This window comes from Strix aluco, chromosome 29 (genome assembly GCF_031877795.1).
Source record: "Strix aluco isolate bStrAlu1 chromosome 29, bStrAlu1.hap1, whole genome shotgun sequence".
Taxonomy (NCBI): Eukaryota; Metazoa; Chordata; class Aves; order Strigiformes; family Strigidae; genus Strix; species Strix aluco.
This window is the reverse complement of record NC_133959.1, coordinates 5,707,127-5,726,684: the sequence shown is the minus strand read 5'-3', so window position 1 is coordinate 5,726,684 and position 19,558 is coordinate 5,707,127. Positions and strand designations below refer to the sequence as shown.

General features: G+C 47.8%; 1 protein-coding gene across 8 annotated transcripts in view; it reads left to right on the top strand.

The window, feature by feature from the left end:
- The window catches only part of MARCHF2 (membrane associated ring-CH-type finger 2), a 38,999-nt gene that overhangs the window by 188 nt on the left and 19,253 nt on the right, over nucleotides 1–19,558 (top strand). For 4 of the 8 annotated variants that reach the window (XM_074809079.1, XR_012621140.1, XR_012621138.1 and 1 more), the window contains 2 exons: nucleotides 12,614–12,840; nucleotides 17,189–17,384. In XM_074809079.1, the coding sequence (XP_074665180.1) occupies nucleotides 12,665–12,840; nucleotides 17,189–17,384 (372 nt within the window). In that variant the 5' untranslated portion in view covers nucleotides 12,614–12,664. Of the gene's footprint in view, nucleotides 1–140; nucleotides 7,632–7,652; nucleotides 11,669–12,411; nucleotides 12,841–17,188; nucleotides 17,385–19,558 lie in introns of those variants that run through there. The other 4 variants (XM_074809080.1, XM_074809078.1, XM_074809077.1 and 1 more) reach the window with 4 other exon arrangements.

Sequence of the window (19,558 nt, the reverse complement as noted above, 5' to 3'; positions counted from 1 at the left end):
TCCGCTCCCGGCCGGGGGCCGCGCCCTGCCCGCTGCCGGCGGGGCCGGGTCGGGCCGCGCCGCCCTCCGGTGTGGGGCTGCGGCGGCAGCGGCGTCCCGGGCAGGCCGAGGCGGGCGGGCCGCGCTCTGGCCGCCCCGGGGCTGCGGGCCCGAGAGCCCTGACAGCCCATCCGGTGCCCCAGCCGCGCTTCGGGGGAGGGTCTCCGCCGCGGGGGTGTGCTCAGCGCCCCGGTGTCTGGCAGCGTCCCGCCGCCCGTGCTCGGGTGCTGGAGCTGTGCCTCGGGGCGCGCTGCGCCGCGGGAGGATGGCTGACCTGGCCGCGCTCTCACCGCAGCCGCCTTCCCGGGAGCAGCTGTCGCCGGCTCCTCTGTCCGCTCCTGCCGGCCCCGGGCCGCCGGGCGAGCCAGCTGCCCCCGGGCTACCGGGCTTTATTATTGAGCGCTCGCGGTGTCCCGGGCGAGGTCGTAAGCCGGCCCTGCCGTGCCTCCGCCGCCTGCTGAAGGCAGAGCTGCGGCCCCTCTCTGCGGGCCTGCGGCTCTTCCCGGCGGAGGACGGGGAGGGGGCTGGCATCCATCCCCTGCGTGGAAAAGCTGGGGGTGCTGTGTAGAAACTCAACCTGGGAGGAAGATGTTGTAGGCCTGGAGGTTTGGAGCAGCAGGTTTTTTATATCTGTTCGTCAGACTTTGTTTCCACAGGTAGAAGTAGTTATTAGGAAAAGATTTCTTCGCAAGTAGACACCTATGCCTGTTTTTTCCTCCTGTTTTGGAGTGTTACTGGCTCTTGTTCTAATGCATATTTTTGACCTACTGAGTGCTGCGTGGCATGACAGGGAGTGCACTGTCTTGTAGAGCTTGTTACAGAGATTTCCAAAGAGAGTAAGTTCAGTGTCACAGCAAAATAGAAGAACTTGCTACAGTTGTGTGTTGGAGCACCGGCTGTCTTCCTCTGTGGCATAAGCTTAGAGTTTGTGATTGACTTTTCTTAAACTAGGACCTGTAAATCTCTCTATCTCATTTAAACCAGTTTTCTTGAGGCAACTTAACTGCTAGCAACAGGGGCCAAAACTGCTCATTTGTGGGATCTGTCCAAGGGCCAAGCCTGTGGCTCATGTACGTGAAGATGATTGTGACATTGAAGGTACTTTTCTCATGGTCTCAAATATTTGCTCTTGTCATATGAGCATGTTCTCTATCTGATGGGAAGACCAAGATTAAAAACCGAAATGCCATGTGATGGTCTTTGACTGAGTCTTCTCACTTGTCTGTGCAATTGCCTGTGCTGTTACACCCACAGAAATGGTGCTCGCCTAAATGTGGGGTGACACCCGCGCTATATGATGCTACGGCCCCTATGAGAGTTCAGGCTGTTGTATGACTTGTCCTCTCGGAGGAAGCTGTGCAGAGCTCAGATTTTACAAGGAGACAGGTGGGGTGTCTCTCAAGTCAGTACTGATGATGAGTAACTGGAAATGCCAGGGTTAGCCGAAGCAGCTCTAGCTTTTCAGCAGACTTGTTTGTATTCAGCGCACTGTCCCCGTGGTGTCTGGAGATGAGGCTGTCCTGCCCTGATGTGTGTGTGATGAAGATCTGTCAGTGGGGATGTGCTTCTCATCCCACCCTGTGCCCTTTATTTGCTCATACTCAAGGGGCTGTTTATATCCCCCTCGCAACTCTCCCTGTTACCAGCCCTCACCTGCCTCGGGATTCTCATTCTCTGCTTCACTCTCCTTTCAGCAAGCATTTGTGTCTTTCCCCTCTGATATAGTTTCTAGCACTTTCTCAACCTTCTTCCAGGTTCTTGTCAAGAATGCCAGTGATGCCGCTGTGGTAGGTCAGCTCTGATGGCTGTGGCCAGTCCCCTTTATCCACCCTGCTCATGGGGACGTACAACCCTGCTCCGTTGCCAAGCTCGCGCATGCACAGAATAATCCTTTTAACAGCTGGATGTTAGCCTTGTCTTTCCAAGGCTTAAGAGTTTGAATACTTTTTTGCATCTCCAAAGGATTATGGAGACAGCTGCAGGGGAGAGTGTTTGGGGGGCTAGAAGAGCTCTGGTTTTCCAGGTGCATTTGAAACTGTGATGGTGTGTCCCCTTTCAGAAACAGAGGCTTGAAGGGAAAGGAGCTGGGACTGGAAAATCCCTTTGTTGCATGCACTGGAACAGTGAATTTAGTAACTCCAGTTGAGGACACAAGGTGTAACTACCCCCAAGCATGCGTTGTGGAGCATTACAGGCAGCCTCCATCAGTAAGGAAGTGTTAACTTCACTAGGAGTGGACCGGGTGGCGCAGGAAACAGCCAAGTGTGAGCTTAATGAGTATACCATGGACATTAAATACCAGCTGTAAAACCTGGGTTGTCTGTGTGTGGTTAGCTAATTAACACCACTGGCAGTCTTTAAGTGGTAACAGCATTGGAACTAATGGTTTCTTGTTTCTGATGTGTTTGACTGCCCCTTTTTTTGCTGTGGAATTGCACTGAGGCTGCAGAGTGAGGTCACTCCACACAGAATGCCAAGGAGACCATGCAAATGAGCAGTATTACAAATGTACTAATTGTAAATAGCGTTCTTGACTTAATAGATGCTGGAAGAAGGGCTTTCCCATTCTAGGTTATTGATGCTGGCCCCTATCAAGCAAGTGCAGGACACAATGTTTCCTTGGGAGCATAGATTCCTTGAAACAGCATGACCACAAATGCATCCAGCACAAGCTGGGCGAGTGGAGGCTGGGTACAAGCTCTGAGACTCTGTTAGTTCTGAGCGACTGCTTCAAGTCCTCAGGATGTGACTTCGTAGGGGTTCTGCAGGCAGCGATACAAAGCAAAATGTGCATTTAAGGGATTTTTTTCACTGTTGTTTAAAATAGCTTGACTTTTTACACTAAAAACCATAGAACCTTTTCTTAGAAGACAAAAGGAGGAATCAGGCATCCTGAACTATATGAGTTTATTTTTCCCTCACTTGATTTTGACTCAGCTTTGGGTATTTGGAGATATCAGAGTTTCTGTTTTCTAAACTTTTTTTTTTCCCCTCTCCAGATTAAAGTTCATAACTGGTGGGTCTTTTCTGCCCCCGCGTCTTACTTATTCTGGTTAACTTATGCTTATGTATGCTCTTAGCTCAAAGCCTTCCCATGAGAGAGAAATGATCTCTGTTTACTTATGTTTGTCCCCTTGAAACCACACTAACCACTTCTAAGTTAGTAAGAAACAGGCACACAGTCTCTGTGATGTAAAAGACAAATAGTATGAAAAATAAAGCCGTGGTTCACTTTTATGTGAAGGAAGCGAGCACAGCAGCAAATTAAGGTGAAGGGTAAGCAAGCAGTTTCCATGAAGCTTGTGTAGAATAGCTTTCTCTGGTGCTAAAATGATGGATTACTCTATGCTGAGGCACAGTTCGAGACAGTTAATGTCATGCATGTGAACAGCAGGTCCTCCACCTCTCCCAGGCTGGTCTTCCCTGCTCCGACTGCAGCAGCGCTGTTCCCCCGGGGAGGATGCTGTCATCCTCGCTCTGTCATCTTTGTGCTGTGTTTGCTGTAGTTAGACCAGGTGGGCTCCAGGTCATCATCATCAGCAAACGCAGCTCTGCTGGGAGAGGCAGTTACCCACTTGTTGAGCATTTGGGAGGGTGCTTGACTGTGTAAAAGTGGGGAAGTTGCTACTGGGCTTCTTACGGTTTTGGCCACTTTTCCTGGTGGTGGAATATGTCCCTTTATAGCTGTGATGGTTACAGGTTGTGAGAGCTCTGAGCACTGATGGTAAAACGCAGAATGGCAAAATCTTGAAGGCATGGACTGACAAAGTGTCTCAGGGCAGGGCCTGAACCCTTTGTATCCTCTACTAAAGTGAATAGCTCTGCAGGAGTTGTACTGACCTGCAGCTCTTCCTACCTGTCAGCTGTGCAAGTGCATTCCTTGCCCCAGACCTCTCTAGGACGAGCAGTGTTACAGTTTGGCATCTGTGATTTGTCCCCCTTTTCAATCGAAATAGGCATCTGTAAATTTTCTACCAGATTTTACGTAGCAATTCTAACTGAACTTCAATTCCTGATATAACCCAAGATGATGATGTGTGGTTAACCTCAAGGGCAGGCATGCTGTAACTGCTCTTGCAACTTTAATCAGTTGTCATGAAGTCAGTGATAGACTGAGGGAAACATTTTCCTGCTGTTCCCAAAAAGAGGGAACAAGGGGCAAGGAGCAGTACTGGCTTGGCAAATACGAGTACAAACAAATCAGACCTAAAGTACTTCTCTGGAAATAGGGGAATGCACCAAGCTCTTGCAGTCTTGGCTTTAACACCTATTTCTTTGTTTGAAGCTTTGAGAGCTTTAGTCCTGTTTCAGCTGAAAGCTGTTTGGGTTTAGATTTGAGAATGGTGGGAGGGAAAATGTAAACTACAATTCTGGCCTGTTCTCAACTTTTATTTCCTCCCAGTTTTTCTTGTACTTCCCTGTAGACAAATCAGTTGAGTCCTGTGTCTCCAGAAAAACTAGAAATGCAGCCTAAACAAAACATTGGAAACTTGAGAGTGAGAGAGATTGGGATTTTGCAGCACTGATACCTATTGTGAAGTTTCACTTCAGGATTGAGGAGGGAATTTGTAGCGGTAAGGAGTGGGCAGAAGGGAGACACCAGTGAAATCGGCTAGGATCAGCTAATCCTCCTCTTTGGCCGACCATGGAGAGGGAGGATGCTCTCAGCTGGTGTCTGCTTTGGAGCTCTTCAGATGCAGATGGGTGGTGGGGTCAGAGGCTGTGGTGGTGCCTTTGCTGGAAAGCCCTTTGAAAACTGAGTGTGCTAAAGAGATTTGTACAGTGAAAGAGCTAGGTTGAAAAATATAAATAGGCAAGTTAAATTCCGGATCCAATATCTGTTTGCAGATCAGCGCTGCCTGGTTTCGAGCGGTGGTTGCGTGCCGGCCGCACGCGGCTCTGAGCAGTTGGAGCAAGCAGGGCTGCTGCGTGCTGGCAAGTGGTTTGTTCCAGCTCCAGTTTGTCTCCAAGCAGAGCGTTATTATTTGTATAACAGTGTAAATGGTGCTTTATAAACCAAGGAGGAAAACACTGAGGAAAACTCATGTTCTTCCTGGCATGAGATTCCTGATCCTGAAATAATGTTTTGCATCCTTCTGAGTAATGCCCGTTGAGGGACTGACCAGTCCAACGTTGTGTGGGCGCTTCTGTGTTGATCTGGTACATGCATTCCTGCCACGCTAAAGTTGTTTTTTTTCCTGATGTATTACCCAGAGCTGGAAAATCAATTTGCTCTGAGTAAACTAAAACTGCCTGGCAAGTGACTGCATAGGACTGGGTGCCCTTGCGCTTTGTGGTTGCTGCAGATGCTGCCTCTCTTTAAAGGGGAGCTCTCTGAAGCGGTGGGGCTAGGAAGCAGTTGCGTTGTTGCTGCTGTTATTTTGGTAGATGACACGGGTGCAGAGAGAAGTGAGAGGCCACATGGCTCTGGTGCCTTCAGGAGCAGCACTGTTGGGTGGGAGCAGGGCAAGGATGTGCTTGTGGGTGGTGGAACGGTTGTTTTCCCCACTGATGGGCAGCACTTCTGCAAGCATTGCTTTCTGGGCATGAGAACTGATTTTTTTTTTCACCCTGGTTCATGATTTCAGTAGAACTTTCAAGTCTTACTAATGCATCTCTCTTTCCCCGCAGAAGGAGAGTGACAAAATGCAGAGGGAGGTAGGCACAGGGTCTATGTAGTTGCATGATATAGTGAATTGCGCTGCTGTTCACCTCTGAAATCTGATGTCTTGAATACTCAGAGGAGCAGCAGGTGTTTCTCATGTCCCAGATGGTTTTCAGTTGTTTCCTTATGAAACTTGTTATTAAAATGGCTGAATGGCTGATTTTTAGTTGGAGATACCCTCTGCAAAGAATTTTCTCCTAATGTTGCAATTCGTTTTTCCAGATGTTGGTAATTAAAGTGCAGTAAACTTTCCTTTCATATGGTCTTGTGGAAGATAACAAGTCTCAGAAGATCTGAGATAACTTTGTTCATTTTGGCACTCCAGCTGTAACGCACGGCCTGATCTTTCCCAAGTACAGCTTACAGCAAGAAAAAAATCATCCTTTACGCTTCTCATTTTTATGCTGAGCTTTTTCTCAACATGCAAACTTGAACCTTTTGCTTCTTTTTGAATATTGAGTAACATATTTATGAAGCAACGTTCTTGTAAAATGAAGTTTGGTTGAAAAACAAGGGGGTGAACAACATGATAGGTACCCCGAAATCTGGGGTAAGGGGAGCTCTGCTATTTTCGCACAAGGCCCATCCCTATGGCCTTGTTTGAAGATTAGGGTTCGCTCCCAGTGGGAGCCCCCTGAGACCTGCAGGCAGTGTTCCACGTGGGTTTCATCTTTGCCTGTTGCTGGTCTGCCAGTGCTGCACGACAGGGTGATGAAGGGCGGCTGCTGCAGAGGTTGATCAGATATGCTGAGAGTTTTGGAGAAGTGAGATGTGTGTGGATTCAGGCTTTGGAAAACAACAGTATATTGATCACAAAGGCTGATTGCAATATTTCTTTACCAACAGGGAATAGAAGTCCGATCCTGACAATGTGTCTGTTTGGAAAAAAATTAATAAACCACATTCTGTGGAAGACTGTCTCTTCATCTGTGTCTGGAAAACAAACTGATTTGCCATCAAACCATAGTCTGAATAATCAAGACTTCAGAGAGCTTCTAAAATATGCCTAAATAGTGGCTTGATATAGAGAAGTTTTGGTAGTTTGTCCTCAGCCAGAGCTTAGTAACTCAAGGCTTGTGGTACTATTTCACTGCTGCTGGTTGTGCTGTTGGAATAGTTGAGAGGCAGCAGAGTCGAGTTCCTGGCAAGTAGTAGATAATGTACAAATATGACAAAAACAGGAGTCCAAAAAGGCTGCTTCCTAGAAGCGTCTAACCTCCTCCTGGGTGTTACATGGTTGAACTTGGAGTATCTTATGAATGTTTGAAATTCAGCCCTAGGGATGAGACAGGTAAGCCTCTGGGGACAGCAGCGGTGCTTCACGGTATCTCAGCATGCGTGTTTTGCTGTTAAAGGTGTAGGAGGAGGTTTCTGGTGTGAAGCTTTATTAGAAGGTTCACAAGCTAGCAGGATGTTGTCCCTTGATTATTCTTTTTTCTTGCTTTTTGGGGTTTGGTTTGTTCTGAGCCCAGGGACGGGTCTGTCCCGTGAGTGATTCACAGCATTGCTCCACTGGCGCTCTCTGAGGAGCAAGTTAATGCTGAAGTTTTTACAGCACCTCCTTTAGCTGTGACTGTCAACCAAATGTTGCAGGCGAGGCAGGAAATTGAGAAGCTCCTGGGGAGTGAAATGCTTTCCTGTGTGTTATCCACCAAATTCTAAAATGCTTCAAAAGCTGTTGTGCTTTAAAAGTGTTGGGGTATATGTCATGAAATGCTGTGTCACTTTTCTCACTAACAGGGCTTGCTGCACCCTGACTTGTAGGACTGTTGCATTCAGATGACTTCTGAGCATATGACTCACAAGATTTCTTCCCAAGTCCTGGGCGATGTGAGAGTTGTGGTGAGGTCTCACAGCAGAATTCCCCTCCCTGTGTCTGGGGGCACATCTTGTGAAGCTCTAGAGCTATCTTCAGCTGATGGATCAGGTGTGGGCAGATCTGTTGCTGCCTTTTCGGGTGCTTTTAGGGTGTTATGCAGCAGACCTGCAGGGTAACTTTTGGGAGTCAGATAATTGATGTACAAAATCATGTACTTTTTTTTTTTTTTTTTAAAGAACAAAAAGATGCTGCAGTCTTCAACCCTCAGCAGAGAGTATGTTTAAACAAACAAAACTGAAAAACAAAGCAGTTTGGGACCAGTTCTTGGGGGAGGGGGGTGTGGTGGTGTTTTGTTTTTTTTTTCTCTTGAGATTAAACCACTTGTGCTCCCTGCTACTGTTAAAAGGTTTGCATTTCAGGCCACTCATCGCATCCCACCCATGCGTAGCTTTGGTGGCAGTATCTGAGGGTGTGTGATCACTGTGGGTGCGAGGGTCTGGCGGCCAGAGCTTGCCCTCTGTGATGTATAGGAGGGGGTACCCTGCCAGTCGCCCAGAGGCCACAGGTATACGCGTTAGGCACTGCAGCCACCTGCAGCAGGCAGAGCTGGGTGCTGAGACATGTTGCAGGCCTGGGATTGGACTTGGGCCATGGAAAGATGTGTGTTAGCTGGATGAGACAGGGTGTGTGGGAGCAGGTGCTTAGATGTGGTGAAGGAAGCAATTCTTTGTACTTGTCTCCCTCAAGAAGTTTGTGTTCAGATGATCTTAGGGCCCCAGGATTTGGGAAATCCGGTTTTCGTGGTGAAAAGGAAAGCATTGATGTTTGGAAATGCCCTTTAGCACCAAAAACCTTTGGTTCACTGATGACGTTTGCAGGATCATATGATTTGAAAACTCAGTGTCTGCATACCCAAGTTAGCTAAAATGGATTTGGAAAGCAGGCTGGGTAGCCTTGCTCCTGGGGGTTAAACGTCGGCTTGCATGAACAACAGTCAGGTGATCTGCACATAGTGAGTGGGTTACTAACTAAATCTTAAAAAAAAGGTACTTAGGTGCAGATGGGTGGGTTACGTTGGCTACACAACCTGGCGGTGCTGTAGTGAGGTGACAGGTCTTGGTTACGGTCATCAGGGAAATGGGTTGCTCAGTGAGAGGAACAGACTTAGCTGCTGGCAGCCTTGCCAGGAGGTGGGTTTTTTTTCCTGGTGGAGATGTTCCAGGGAAGCTAATCTGTACAGAAGCTGGTGCATATGAGCTGCACCGAAAGAAGGTGGAGCTGGCTCTAGTTCCAATTTGCTCTGTATCCTATCAAAACCTCAGAACTGCTCTGAGGGTTTACACCGCTTGAAATATTCATCATGTAGACAGGCTGTGAGCAGCCCAGAGGAGCCACGACCTGCACCGAACAATTCCCCTTTGCTGTCATCATTTGACCATCAGAGCCTTTCCTGTTGTTGTTCTTTCTCATCTTGACTGTGGCTTTTCTCTTTGTGGCTTTGATCAAGGTATTTTTCTGGCCTGCTATGGTTTCCCTGTCTGGGAGAAATAACTGTCTTATCTGGCTGCAAAGTCTAGATATGCAGAACTGAGCTGGGGGACCCTTTAGCTCCTTGTCTTCTGCTTGTTCCTGCTGGGATGTCTTCTGGATGGAGAGCAGTGGTCCAGCCTGATCTCTACAGTCTTGAGCTGTTCAGTCATTTGAGAGAGTTTTGAAACCCCTGTTGCCCTGTGGATGATATAAACTGAATCACTTGTTGCAATGCCTGAAGAGTGACAAGGGGGATATTTTGCTGGTGTGTTTGGCGTAAGCCGGGTAGCATGCAGGACCCTGCAGCAGCACCGTGGTCTCTGCCTTGGAGCAGCGAAGAAGCACAAGCTTCGAGGAACCGGCTCATCTCGCTGCACGTGTTTGAGTTCTGGAGTCCTAGTGCATAACTCATTCTTCTGAGCCAACTTTCCACAAACAGGGTTTGTTTTTCTTCAATTTGAGTAATCTCTACAAACTCAGCCCCTGGATCTGCTGAGAAGCTAAGGATACAAAATATTGTTGAGAAGAGACTTCTGATTTATTTGCTCATGTCTAACTGTGGCAGCAGAGGGGATATTGATAGTAAACCTAATGTCTTGGAGACTTTTTTTTTTTAAATGAGAACAAGAAATGTATCCCTAAGGAATGGGCTCAGAAATTGCAGCTGCCCAGAAAAAAAGCCAGTGTGTGGTTCAAACCAACTGTTTGGGTCTTGATTCTGACTCTGAGTTTGTGGTGTTTCTGCTGTAAGGTTGGGTTTGGGTTCGATGAGCTGTTGACAGTTGTGGAGCTGGCTGCGTGTTGATGAGCTGAGCCTTTAGGGAGCGGGGAAAGGGACTGGCTTGGCTGTACACCATGGTTCATGTTCAGCTGGGTATGAAATTGGAACTGGAGTGCACTGCAGATGTTATCTTTGGATTTCAGCTACTTCCTCACTAACTGTATCCATGAAAATCTTGCTGCTTTTCCTTTGTATTTGCTGAATGGCGTAAGTCAGATATTAAAGCGGTGACTTCAGGTTCCACCCTGGGATGGACCCCGACAAGCAAATGCCAAATAACTTGTAATAGAAAGCCGTGTGTTTCCTGATGGACAGCAGGGTGGTGATTCCCTTTCAGCCCTGAATAGGGCTGCCAGGGCAAGGACATGGTGCTGCCTGTATCTGTCAGATGTGGAGCACAAAGAGCCTCAGTATAAATGCTCCCAGGACACAGGGAGTGAGGGCAGTTTTATTCCAATACTCAGAATGGACCTTTTTCCTCTGGACTTAAAAATAAACAATGTTTTGGCTGAACAAATGGAACCGACCTTTTTATTAAGAGCATATATCTTCTCATGCCTGGTTCAGTAAGAGGCTTTTAAAATTGAAAGAACTCCTTAACTTGCAAAACAGCTGACTTAAGTCATTCCACTGGCATTTATCATCTTACTTTTTGCTCCTTAAAGTTGGAGAGCTTGTAGCCTTTTCTTTTTTTAAAGGACAGCAATAAGAAAAGTGGTTCTAACCCTGTGTGCTCTTTGCACAGGTGGAAAGAGAGGCTGAGTCAAGGTAATGCTGAGTTTAAGTTCTTCCTTAAGTTGATGGAAAGATTCCCATTTGTTTCGATGGGGATTGACCTGCTCACAAGCTTAAGCTTATTCCTGTTCAGATGCAGAGGAAGGATTACAGATAGTTAGCAAGAGCAGCTTTAATAAAGGGATTAGAAACTTTTCTACTAGAAATTAGAAAATATTCCGTAACTTGAGGGGATGCTACTAAAGGTGGTGTCTGGTGATGAGACACCAGTGAAGTGCGCTCTCTCTTGAACACGTTCACCATGAAGGGACCCGTCCTGACAGACGAAGCCCTTGGTTGTGTAAGAGTTGCTTAATTTCCAAGACACGAAAGAACACTTGTGCTTTTTGTTTTCTTCCTCTGTAGTCTGGCCAAGCCTCCAACCAGGAACAAGCCCTTATTTTCTTTAGCTATTTTAGTTTGATTTAGGCTTAGCTGAACCTGACGAAACTGCAGTTTCATGGGAATGTTTGCCTCCTGTTGTGCACAGAGATCTTGAAACAAAAAAGCGTTGCCTTGGATGGAATGGCGAAGGTTTGTTTGCCTGCTTGTACCTCCAGGAGATGGAGATTGAAGATTCCCCCCCCACATCCCCTAAATTAAACAAACCTAATTCTTTTCATATTTCTTCTTTGTTAAGTTTTGGGATTGGAGTTATTTTTGGTTGTGGGTTTTTTCCCTTTTAACCTTTTCATTGCTTTCAGTTGAACTTCTGTGGGTTTGTTTCTCTCTTGAAATCCAGCCACCAGGATGAGACTCCATTCCAGCTATGATCCCAGCAGTACTGGTGCACAGGGATTACTGTGCGTGCCTTACATAAGGCAGTCCTGTTTACAGACACAAGGATTTTGGTCTTTACCAGCAGTACAATGTTGTTGGCTTGCGTTCAGCTTGTGACTAATTGTAACCCCAGCTCTTTATTTCTGCACAGCTGCCTCTTAGGGACCAGGCTAAAGGAGATTGGAGAAAATGGGATTTTTCTGAATCTGCAAAGCATGCCTGTCTTTGGGATTGGGATAACCCCTGCCAGGGAGGAACACGGCTGTTGCTGGCAGCTTGGGTGAGCTGCTGCCGTCCCTCAAAGGCAGAGATCTCTCCCATCTGCACGTGGCTTCTCTGAGCCAGCTCCTGGTTTGTCATGTTGGGCTTTTTCTCTGCATCTTCCCCCTGATTCTTGCATTTGCTGTTTGTTCCTTGTGTTCTCTTTGCTGGGTGAGTTGCAGAGGTGCTGAAAATGTGATGGTGTGCTTTGCTGTTTGCACGTGACTGTTGTAAAAATCATGATTGGTCTGAACAGTTAGAAAGGCAAAGGAGGAAAACTGGCCCTCTGCCCTTTCTGTAGAGCTCTGGGAGGATTTTAACGCTTTTGGGTGGTTAGTACCCCCATGTTCACTGTTGGGATGTACCACATGGGATGTGGAAATGGAAGCGTGTGCATTTCTGTAAAGAAATAAAAAAATATAAAATGAAAGGGGGGGGAGCCTTTTGAGTTTGGTGGACAGGCTTCAAAGGGCTCAGAAAGCACCTGAATGCAGCTGAGAGAAGGGTGTCCCTGAACTGAACCACGCCAAGTGGTTTAAGTGCTGTGTTCAGGTGAAAGTTTGCAACTTTTGCAGTCTATGAACATAAGTTTTCAGGTCAGCTGTAGCCAGAACGACACGGGCCTGTAAGGTTTCTGGTTGCCTTCCTCATCTCTGCATCAGCATGTTTGGTTTGAAAGGCGTCATCAGGTTAAAGGCTGGGTACCAGGAATTCTCTCTGGGAAAGGCAAATTTGCAGTTCTGACACTAAATTATGTAAGTAGGACACTTGAAGGCTTAATTTTATGGTAAGGCAGCCTCACAAAGCCTATTAAAGGGGACAGAGGACTAGCAAAACCCATGGCTGTTGGGGCCCTGGGGTGCTGCCAGCCCAAGTGGGCCTGGAGGAATGTGGCAAGGGGGGGGCTGTGCCTCGGTCGGGTGTTCTGGGGTACTGGGCTCTCACCCTGGTGCCGTTCCCGCAGGTCTCAGTGCGGCCGGTGCCGGTCCCCGGGGCAGAGGGGCCTGGAGCTGCCATGACGACAGGCGACTGCTGCCACCTCCCCGGCTCCCTCTGCGACTGCCCGGGAAGCGCCGCTCTCTCCAAGTCCGTGGAGGACTCCGACATCGGTCGCCCGCAGTACGTCACGCAGGTCACCGCCAAGGATGGACGGCTCCTCTCGACGGTGATCAAGGCGCTGGGTGCGCAGAGGTAAGGCAGCTTCAGGGAAGGGGCTTGGGATTACTGCATCTGGGCTTTTTTTTCCCCTTTTTATTGTGGCTCTAGGGGTAGAGGGAGACGACAACGTCTTGTTTGTGAAGGAGTTCTCTGGGGCACCAATGCTGAGTGTAAATCCTCGTCAGCCAGATGTTTCCCAGGCCTGTGCTCTCTTTGCGGGAGCTCACGCTGTTGCGTGTGCTGGTGAATCGGGACTCACGTGTTCATCAAAACCCCCCCAGGCCTGCAGTGTGAGATGGGACAGGCAGCCTCTCACGTGTGGCTCTGTCAAGGCCTTGCTGAGCAGCAGTGGAGGTGAGATGCCATGCTAGCAAGGGTAGCATGTTGTTCATGGAGATGATTAAGGGCTGAAAGTGGAGCACAGCCCCTGTTCCGTGATGGTCAGGGAGTAGAGGCGTGGTGTCGATTTGGAGCCCCAGGGAAAGGAGGGTGTTTGTGTTGCAGGAACTGCAGTGTCCAGCTCTTGCTAGAGGGGATGTGTGGCAGCTTCACTTGCTCAGACTCTTCCTCATGTGACTTACCACGTATTTTGAGCAGCTTCCAGAACAGAGGACACTTGGCAGCATTGTTCAGTCCGGCTAGTGAGACTGGTCACATTTTGTGTTCAAATCCTGTCTGAACAGCTGTTATTTTTTTCAATTAATTTGACCAAGTGTTGATGAGGTGTGAAAGTGGTGACTGCAAACATGGGGGAGGAAAGCAGGAAAGCTAGATGAGAACAGAAGCAAACTTAATTGCTGTATCTAGCAAACCTGGAGCAGGTCAATAAAAAAGCGAGGGGAACTGAGCTTGCTCTCTGACAACAGATAGGCTAGGCAAGAAGTTGTGCAACCCCTTAAAACTTGTGGAAGCTTAAAAATTGAGTGTAGAAACTGCCTGGAATTACAGGTTAAAAAAAAAAAAACAGAATTCCTTATGTATCTTCATGGGACACCAGTTTGTTCATTTTGGTGGTGGAGGGTTTCAGTCTCTTTCTTGTCACCAGCACTTAGCAAGGCAAAGCCAGGAGCAGCGTGACTGTACTGGAAGGTTGAATTACTGATACAGCCTGCTGGAAAACTCTGTTTGAGGGTGTATTGTGTGGGAGTGTGGCCAGGCCCCCTCCCCCTCTGGATAGGAAGGAAGGAAAATGGAGTCTGATAAGAATTTTTTTTTTTTCTCACACTGTCAGCAAATTTTTTCCTTCTGGATTGTTTATTGGTAGCCAAGGTTATATTAATGCACTGGAAATATGAAACTTCTCGAACAGGAAGAGAACGGATGAAATACCTTACAGATGCTTTTCTGAGGAAATAACAGATGTACGAGAGCACTGGAGGCTTGGGGTTTTCTTGGTCTGTCCCTGTCACTAAAGCTGTGGGAGCAGACTGTAATTTTGTTGTTCTGATACAGCACTGAGCTTTATGGCAATAATGGTTACAGAACCATCAAATAATTCAGATTGGAAGGGAATTTTGGAGAACATCTGGTCCAGCCTCCTTTCAGAGCAAGGCCAACTTTAAATACGGATCAGACTGCTCAGCCTTGTCTGCTGCAGTTTTCAGTATCTCTGAGGATGGAGTTTGCACCACCTCTCCAGATTCCTGTTTCAGGGATTGTCCCAGCTGAAGAAGGCCCCTAAATAAAAGACATGTGAAAATGAGTAGAGAACAAAGGTCAGTGGTTCACCAGTGATGTTTGGCAGAGAGAAGGACATGGGTGAAGTGGGTGTACATCACTTTACAGCCCTAAATATGATTAAAAATCCAGCTGGGATGAAACCTGCTAAACATTGAGTTGAAAGTGGTAGATACCTCCTCTGGTTCACCAGGAGAGGAGTCTTGCTTCCTCTTTAGTGAACTGATGTTCACTTTCTTGCTGGTTCTTCTCTTCCCTTCATGTCCCACCAACATTTTTCCCCAGTATGCTCCTTTTCCTTGCACTGTGTTTCCATGTCTCGCCCTTGCTTTCTGTTTTCTCTGGTTGCGCAAACTAATGGAAGTTTTGAAGGTTGCACATTGCTTGTTCTGACTGTTGTATTGCAATCCCACAAACTTCTTTTGCAATCAGGTGTGTTTTTTTTAAAGTCAGAATAGCAGTGGAGTATGAACTGTGAGATGGGATCAGTGTGGCTTTTGTACTGTCAGCAATATGTGGAAAAAGGTGGTAGCTGATACAGCTCACCTGGATTTCAAGAAGGCATGCAATAGGGTCTTTGAAATAAAGATGTTCCTTTCTCACCCTCTCTCCCACCCCCAAATCTGTGCAACTATGGATAGAAGAGGATGGTTGTTTTGTGAAAGAAACGGCTGGTTGGGAGGTGGGAAAGAAGTGAGATGCTGGTGAGTGACTTGTTTTCATGGTCTAGGGAGGGTAGCTCTGCACTGGGCCTCTGCTGTCCAGCATTTTATTCCTAAGTGATCTTGATGAACAATGAACGCCGAAGAGATGTACCAAATTGCTGAAGATAGTGAACTTTGTCTAGAGCCATTTTGAGGTTTCCCAGGGAGCCCAAGACATCCTCATTATGGGGCTGGCGGATGTGGCACAGGGTTTCTAGGTAACCTGTGCCTTCAGATGCCAGCTGGGATGCCCGTGGACCTAAAATGGCACTAGATGCCTGAGTTTAGGGAACTGAATGTAATTGGAAATGACTGCAGGTGAAAATAGTGGTTTCAGTTCGGTGTGCAGTGTTGCAGATGAACAGTAGTCCGGGATTTACATATTGCGTTTGTGGAGAAAGGAGGTCTTGGGCATGTGGCAGTTACATGCAGCAGTGACCAAAAGGCAAATAAGGTCCTAAGATTTAGGAAAGCAATGAAGAGCAGAACACGGTCACTGCAAAAATCCCTGGTGTGCCCGCATCTTGAAAACTGTAGCTCTGGTCCCCGCAGCTCTAAAAGGATGTTTCAGAAATGCAAGCAGCAGAGGGAAGGGTAGTGAAGGTGATCGGAAGGGTGGATGTGTTTCTGCCTAAGGTATGACTGAATAGGCTCATAAAAGAGGTGACTGAGCAGGCTATGGTGGAGGTCTGTAAATCTGGGGGGGTGTGGAAAACCTTGTCTTTTATAGGACAAGAATTAGGGGATAGTACACAAAACAAGGAAATGAGAGGTTTCAGGTGAAAAGGACTTGGCTCTTTGTGCAGCTAGAGAAAGTCCTTGCTACATGAGGACACTGGATGCTCTGAGTTTACGTAGGTGCAAAAAAAAATTACTTTAGTCTATGATGGAAATTTGTCTCATGACTATAATCTGATACACCTGAGCTAACAGTTGCTGGATGTTGGAGCAGTAGCACTAATAGTCCACAGTCAGTGGTGCCAATTAGAGCTGTGAGGGACCATCTTGGGAACAAATGGATGGTTCGAGCGCAATCAGCGGTGCAGGCCTCCTGTGGGGAAGGTTGCAAGTGTCTCTGAAAGCTTTTGGTACTTCCCTTGATAAGCATCTCTGGTTCTGTGAGGTCTAAAGAGAGCAGATCTTGAGCATGATCAAAGAGGCCTCATTCTGTAGTTGAAACTTCTAGTTGAGGAGGGAGTGAGAAGCGGTGGTTGTTGAAGCACCAAGGCAGTTTTGTAGCCAATTAAAGGCCTGAATGCTGCAGAATGGTTCTCTGCGTGGTGGTGTGCAGATAGGATGCTGAGCGTTAGTTACTGCAGTGTGATGGGCAGAGGGTTTGTATGCTGAGAACTTAGTCTGAGTGACTGTTTGCCATGAAATATGTTGTGTCCTTGGAGAGTTGAGCTTACAGGGTCAATGTAGTTGTGTCTTTAGATACTGCTGTTCCTTATGCAGTTACTGCTGAATTCAGGATGAAGGACAGAGATGGGGTGAGAGTGAGTAGGTGATCTGATAAATGTGACTATGATTGCAAACTTCTTGAGTGGCTCCAGCTGGCTGGGGGCATGCTGTGACTAGTGTGGGTCATCCGGCTTCGCTTTGGGCTTCCGGATTCGCCTAAGTGCTTCAGGGTTGGTTTTGGGTCCAGTGTCAGCCCCTCTGCCTGCTGTGAGCAGAGCTGGAAATTGTGGGATACACGTGCTGTGGTCCCTTCTGGCTGATGTGCCAGCTTCTCTTGGGTGTTGTGGTGCTCATCAACATGGCTTCCAGATTTTGCTGACCTAAAATGTCCCAGGCACCTCCACACTCCCCTGCGACTGGTTTCTTGCTGCAGCAGGCTGCCCTGGGGAGTTGCAGCGTGCCTGGCATGCTCTGCCACGCGCTGCCTGCTGTGCGTGTGCCCTTCTGGGGCTTGGTGGGATCGGACCCTGTTCTCCGATGTGGCTGTATCGTTCTGCCTGCTCTGATGGTGATTTCCTTCTGTTTGTCTGCCTCTTTAGTGACGGTCCCATCTGTCGAATCTGTCACGAAGGTGGAAATGGGGAGGGACTGCTTTCCCCGTGTGACTGCACAGGAACACTGGGCACCGTGCACAAGAGCTGCCTGGAAAAATGGTTATCCTCCTCCAACACAAGTTACTGTGAGCTCTGCCACACAGAATTTGTTGTAGAGAGAAGACCGAGACCTTTGACAGAGGTACCGCTTTCTTCCTGCTTCACTTTTATTTCCTTGCCATTTGAGAGAACATGACTGATTTGCCCTTCTGTCCTTGTGGTTCTTGCTGTCTTTTCCTCCTTGTAGTACTTTAGCACTCACAAAGAACAATTTGTTTAGAGCGATCAAGTCTCTTATCAGACCAAGTGACATAGTTGCAAAAGATGCAGTAGCAATGTTTGGGGCAAGTCTTGCCTGTGAACCCCCCGCATGCTACCTACCAATGGCAGGTGGTAGGACTATGGAAACCATTGCCCTTGTAGATAGACTTTAATGCCCAAGTGTCGAAATGCAGAGATCACCATGTGACCAACTGAAATATGAAGCTCTTGGAAATATTCTTTTTTTTTCCTGTTAGTTTTAATCTTATCCCGCAGTGCTGCATTAGTGCAGCTCTCTTGCATGTGACTTCCTCCTCGCGTTCTGCTCTGAAAAGTGAGGTGTGGCGATTGCTGATAGTGTTCATAAAAGACCCATGCTCCCTTGACTAACATTGATGTGTGTTTCAAAGCCTTTGGGTCTTGCTGCTTCCTGCTGAGCCGTGGTGCCCTGCTGCTGCCGTGTACCCCCAGTCAAAGGAGAAAGCAGGACATGGCTCAGCCAGTCCTTGTGTTCCTCTTCGCATTGGCTGCAGGGGAACCAGGTTCCTGATGGGTCCATCAGCCTCCCAGATTTGGAAGGAACAATCTAGGCTCTGGCTGGTGGGTTGATTTGGGTTTTCTTGGGTTTTTTGTCACGAGGCGCTCTTCAGTCCCCTGTTTAGGCAGTCTGATGTGCTCACATTTCAGACTTCTTTTGACCTGCAAAGTTTATAGCAGCTGCCTGAAATGAAGCCTTTAAATGTGGGGAGCAAGGGTCAGCTTGGACCAGGCCATCTTCTGACCTCAGAATTCAAGTGTACATCCCCAAAGAGGGATAAGTAAATCAGTGAGTTGCAGTACAAAAGGCTGTAATGGTTTGTTTTAGAAGACAGTTTAATCTGTCTATGCGTGAGTTGTGTTGGCAGGTGAGCAGGCTACTGCTTCTGACAGTGCTGCAGGACCGCGTGGGAGGGTGTTGCTGGCACACGTGAGGTCCAGCCTGGAATATCAAAGCAAGGCCCTGCAGCCCTCGCTGCCCAGACCCCGTGCGGATCCCGTTCACTGCCTGCAAAGTTGCAGGTAGACTCTTCCCTGTGTCACCTTGCTGCTAGGTTGGGCTTGGGTGTTCATTCAACACGATGTGCCACTGCAGAGAAGCATCAGTCTGCAGGTGGGGATTTACAGTTAATTTTGGGAGCCCCTCCAGTCCCGCAGCGATCAGCAGTAAGAGCAGTGGGAAAGCACGATCTGGAGCCACCACTGCAAATACTGCACTTCTCTGCGTGCACCCTGGCCCTGTGAGGTTTTGCATTGTGTCCTTCCCTGGCTGTGTTTGGACTATGGCACAAAGCTCTGGTTTTGGTTTCAGAAGTTACTTTTCCTGTTGATAACATTTCAAACCAATGCAAAACATCTTCCACAGAAAGGAGGTCTGTGAACTGGTTTGTAACAACAGACTCCTGTTACCTGCCAGCTATTGGAGCTTTGTTGGGGCCTGCCACCAGAAGTGTATGTGAGGGCGTTAATTCTGGCTTGTAACTGTGCTCTCTCCTTTCCCTTGCTCCATCAGTTAGATTAAAACTGAGTCACAACTGGAATTCTAAATTGTTTTTCCCATCTCTGTTTCCATTCCCATCAATTCTAGAGGTAACTTCCTTTCCTGTCTCCCTCTGGAAATGATACCTGCCCCCTCCTCCTTCCAGCAGTCCCCAGCTCTCCTTCCGTTCCCATCTCCTCTGGGTGCCCCACGAGCCTTGGAGGGGAAAAGAGCCCCCCCGGCTGGGGAAGCATTCAACTTCAGTTCGTAAAATTGGTATTCGGTTTTAATGATTGTTTAATTTGCAACTGACTGTCATAGACTTGACAGCCCCAGCCAGGAGGAGGCTTTAGCCTACAGTGCTAAACCAAACCATGTATTTAGCAAAGCAGTTTGTAAAAGAGCATTACATCAGTGGTTAGTGCTGTCTGGTTTAACCCCAGCCTCAGAGGTTAGTGCTGTCTGGTTTAACCCCAGCCTCAGTGGTTAGTGCTGTCTGGTTCAACCCCAGCTGGCAGCTAAGTACCACCCAACCGCTC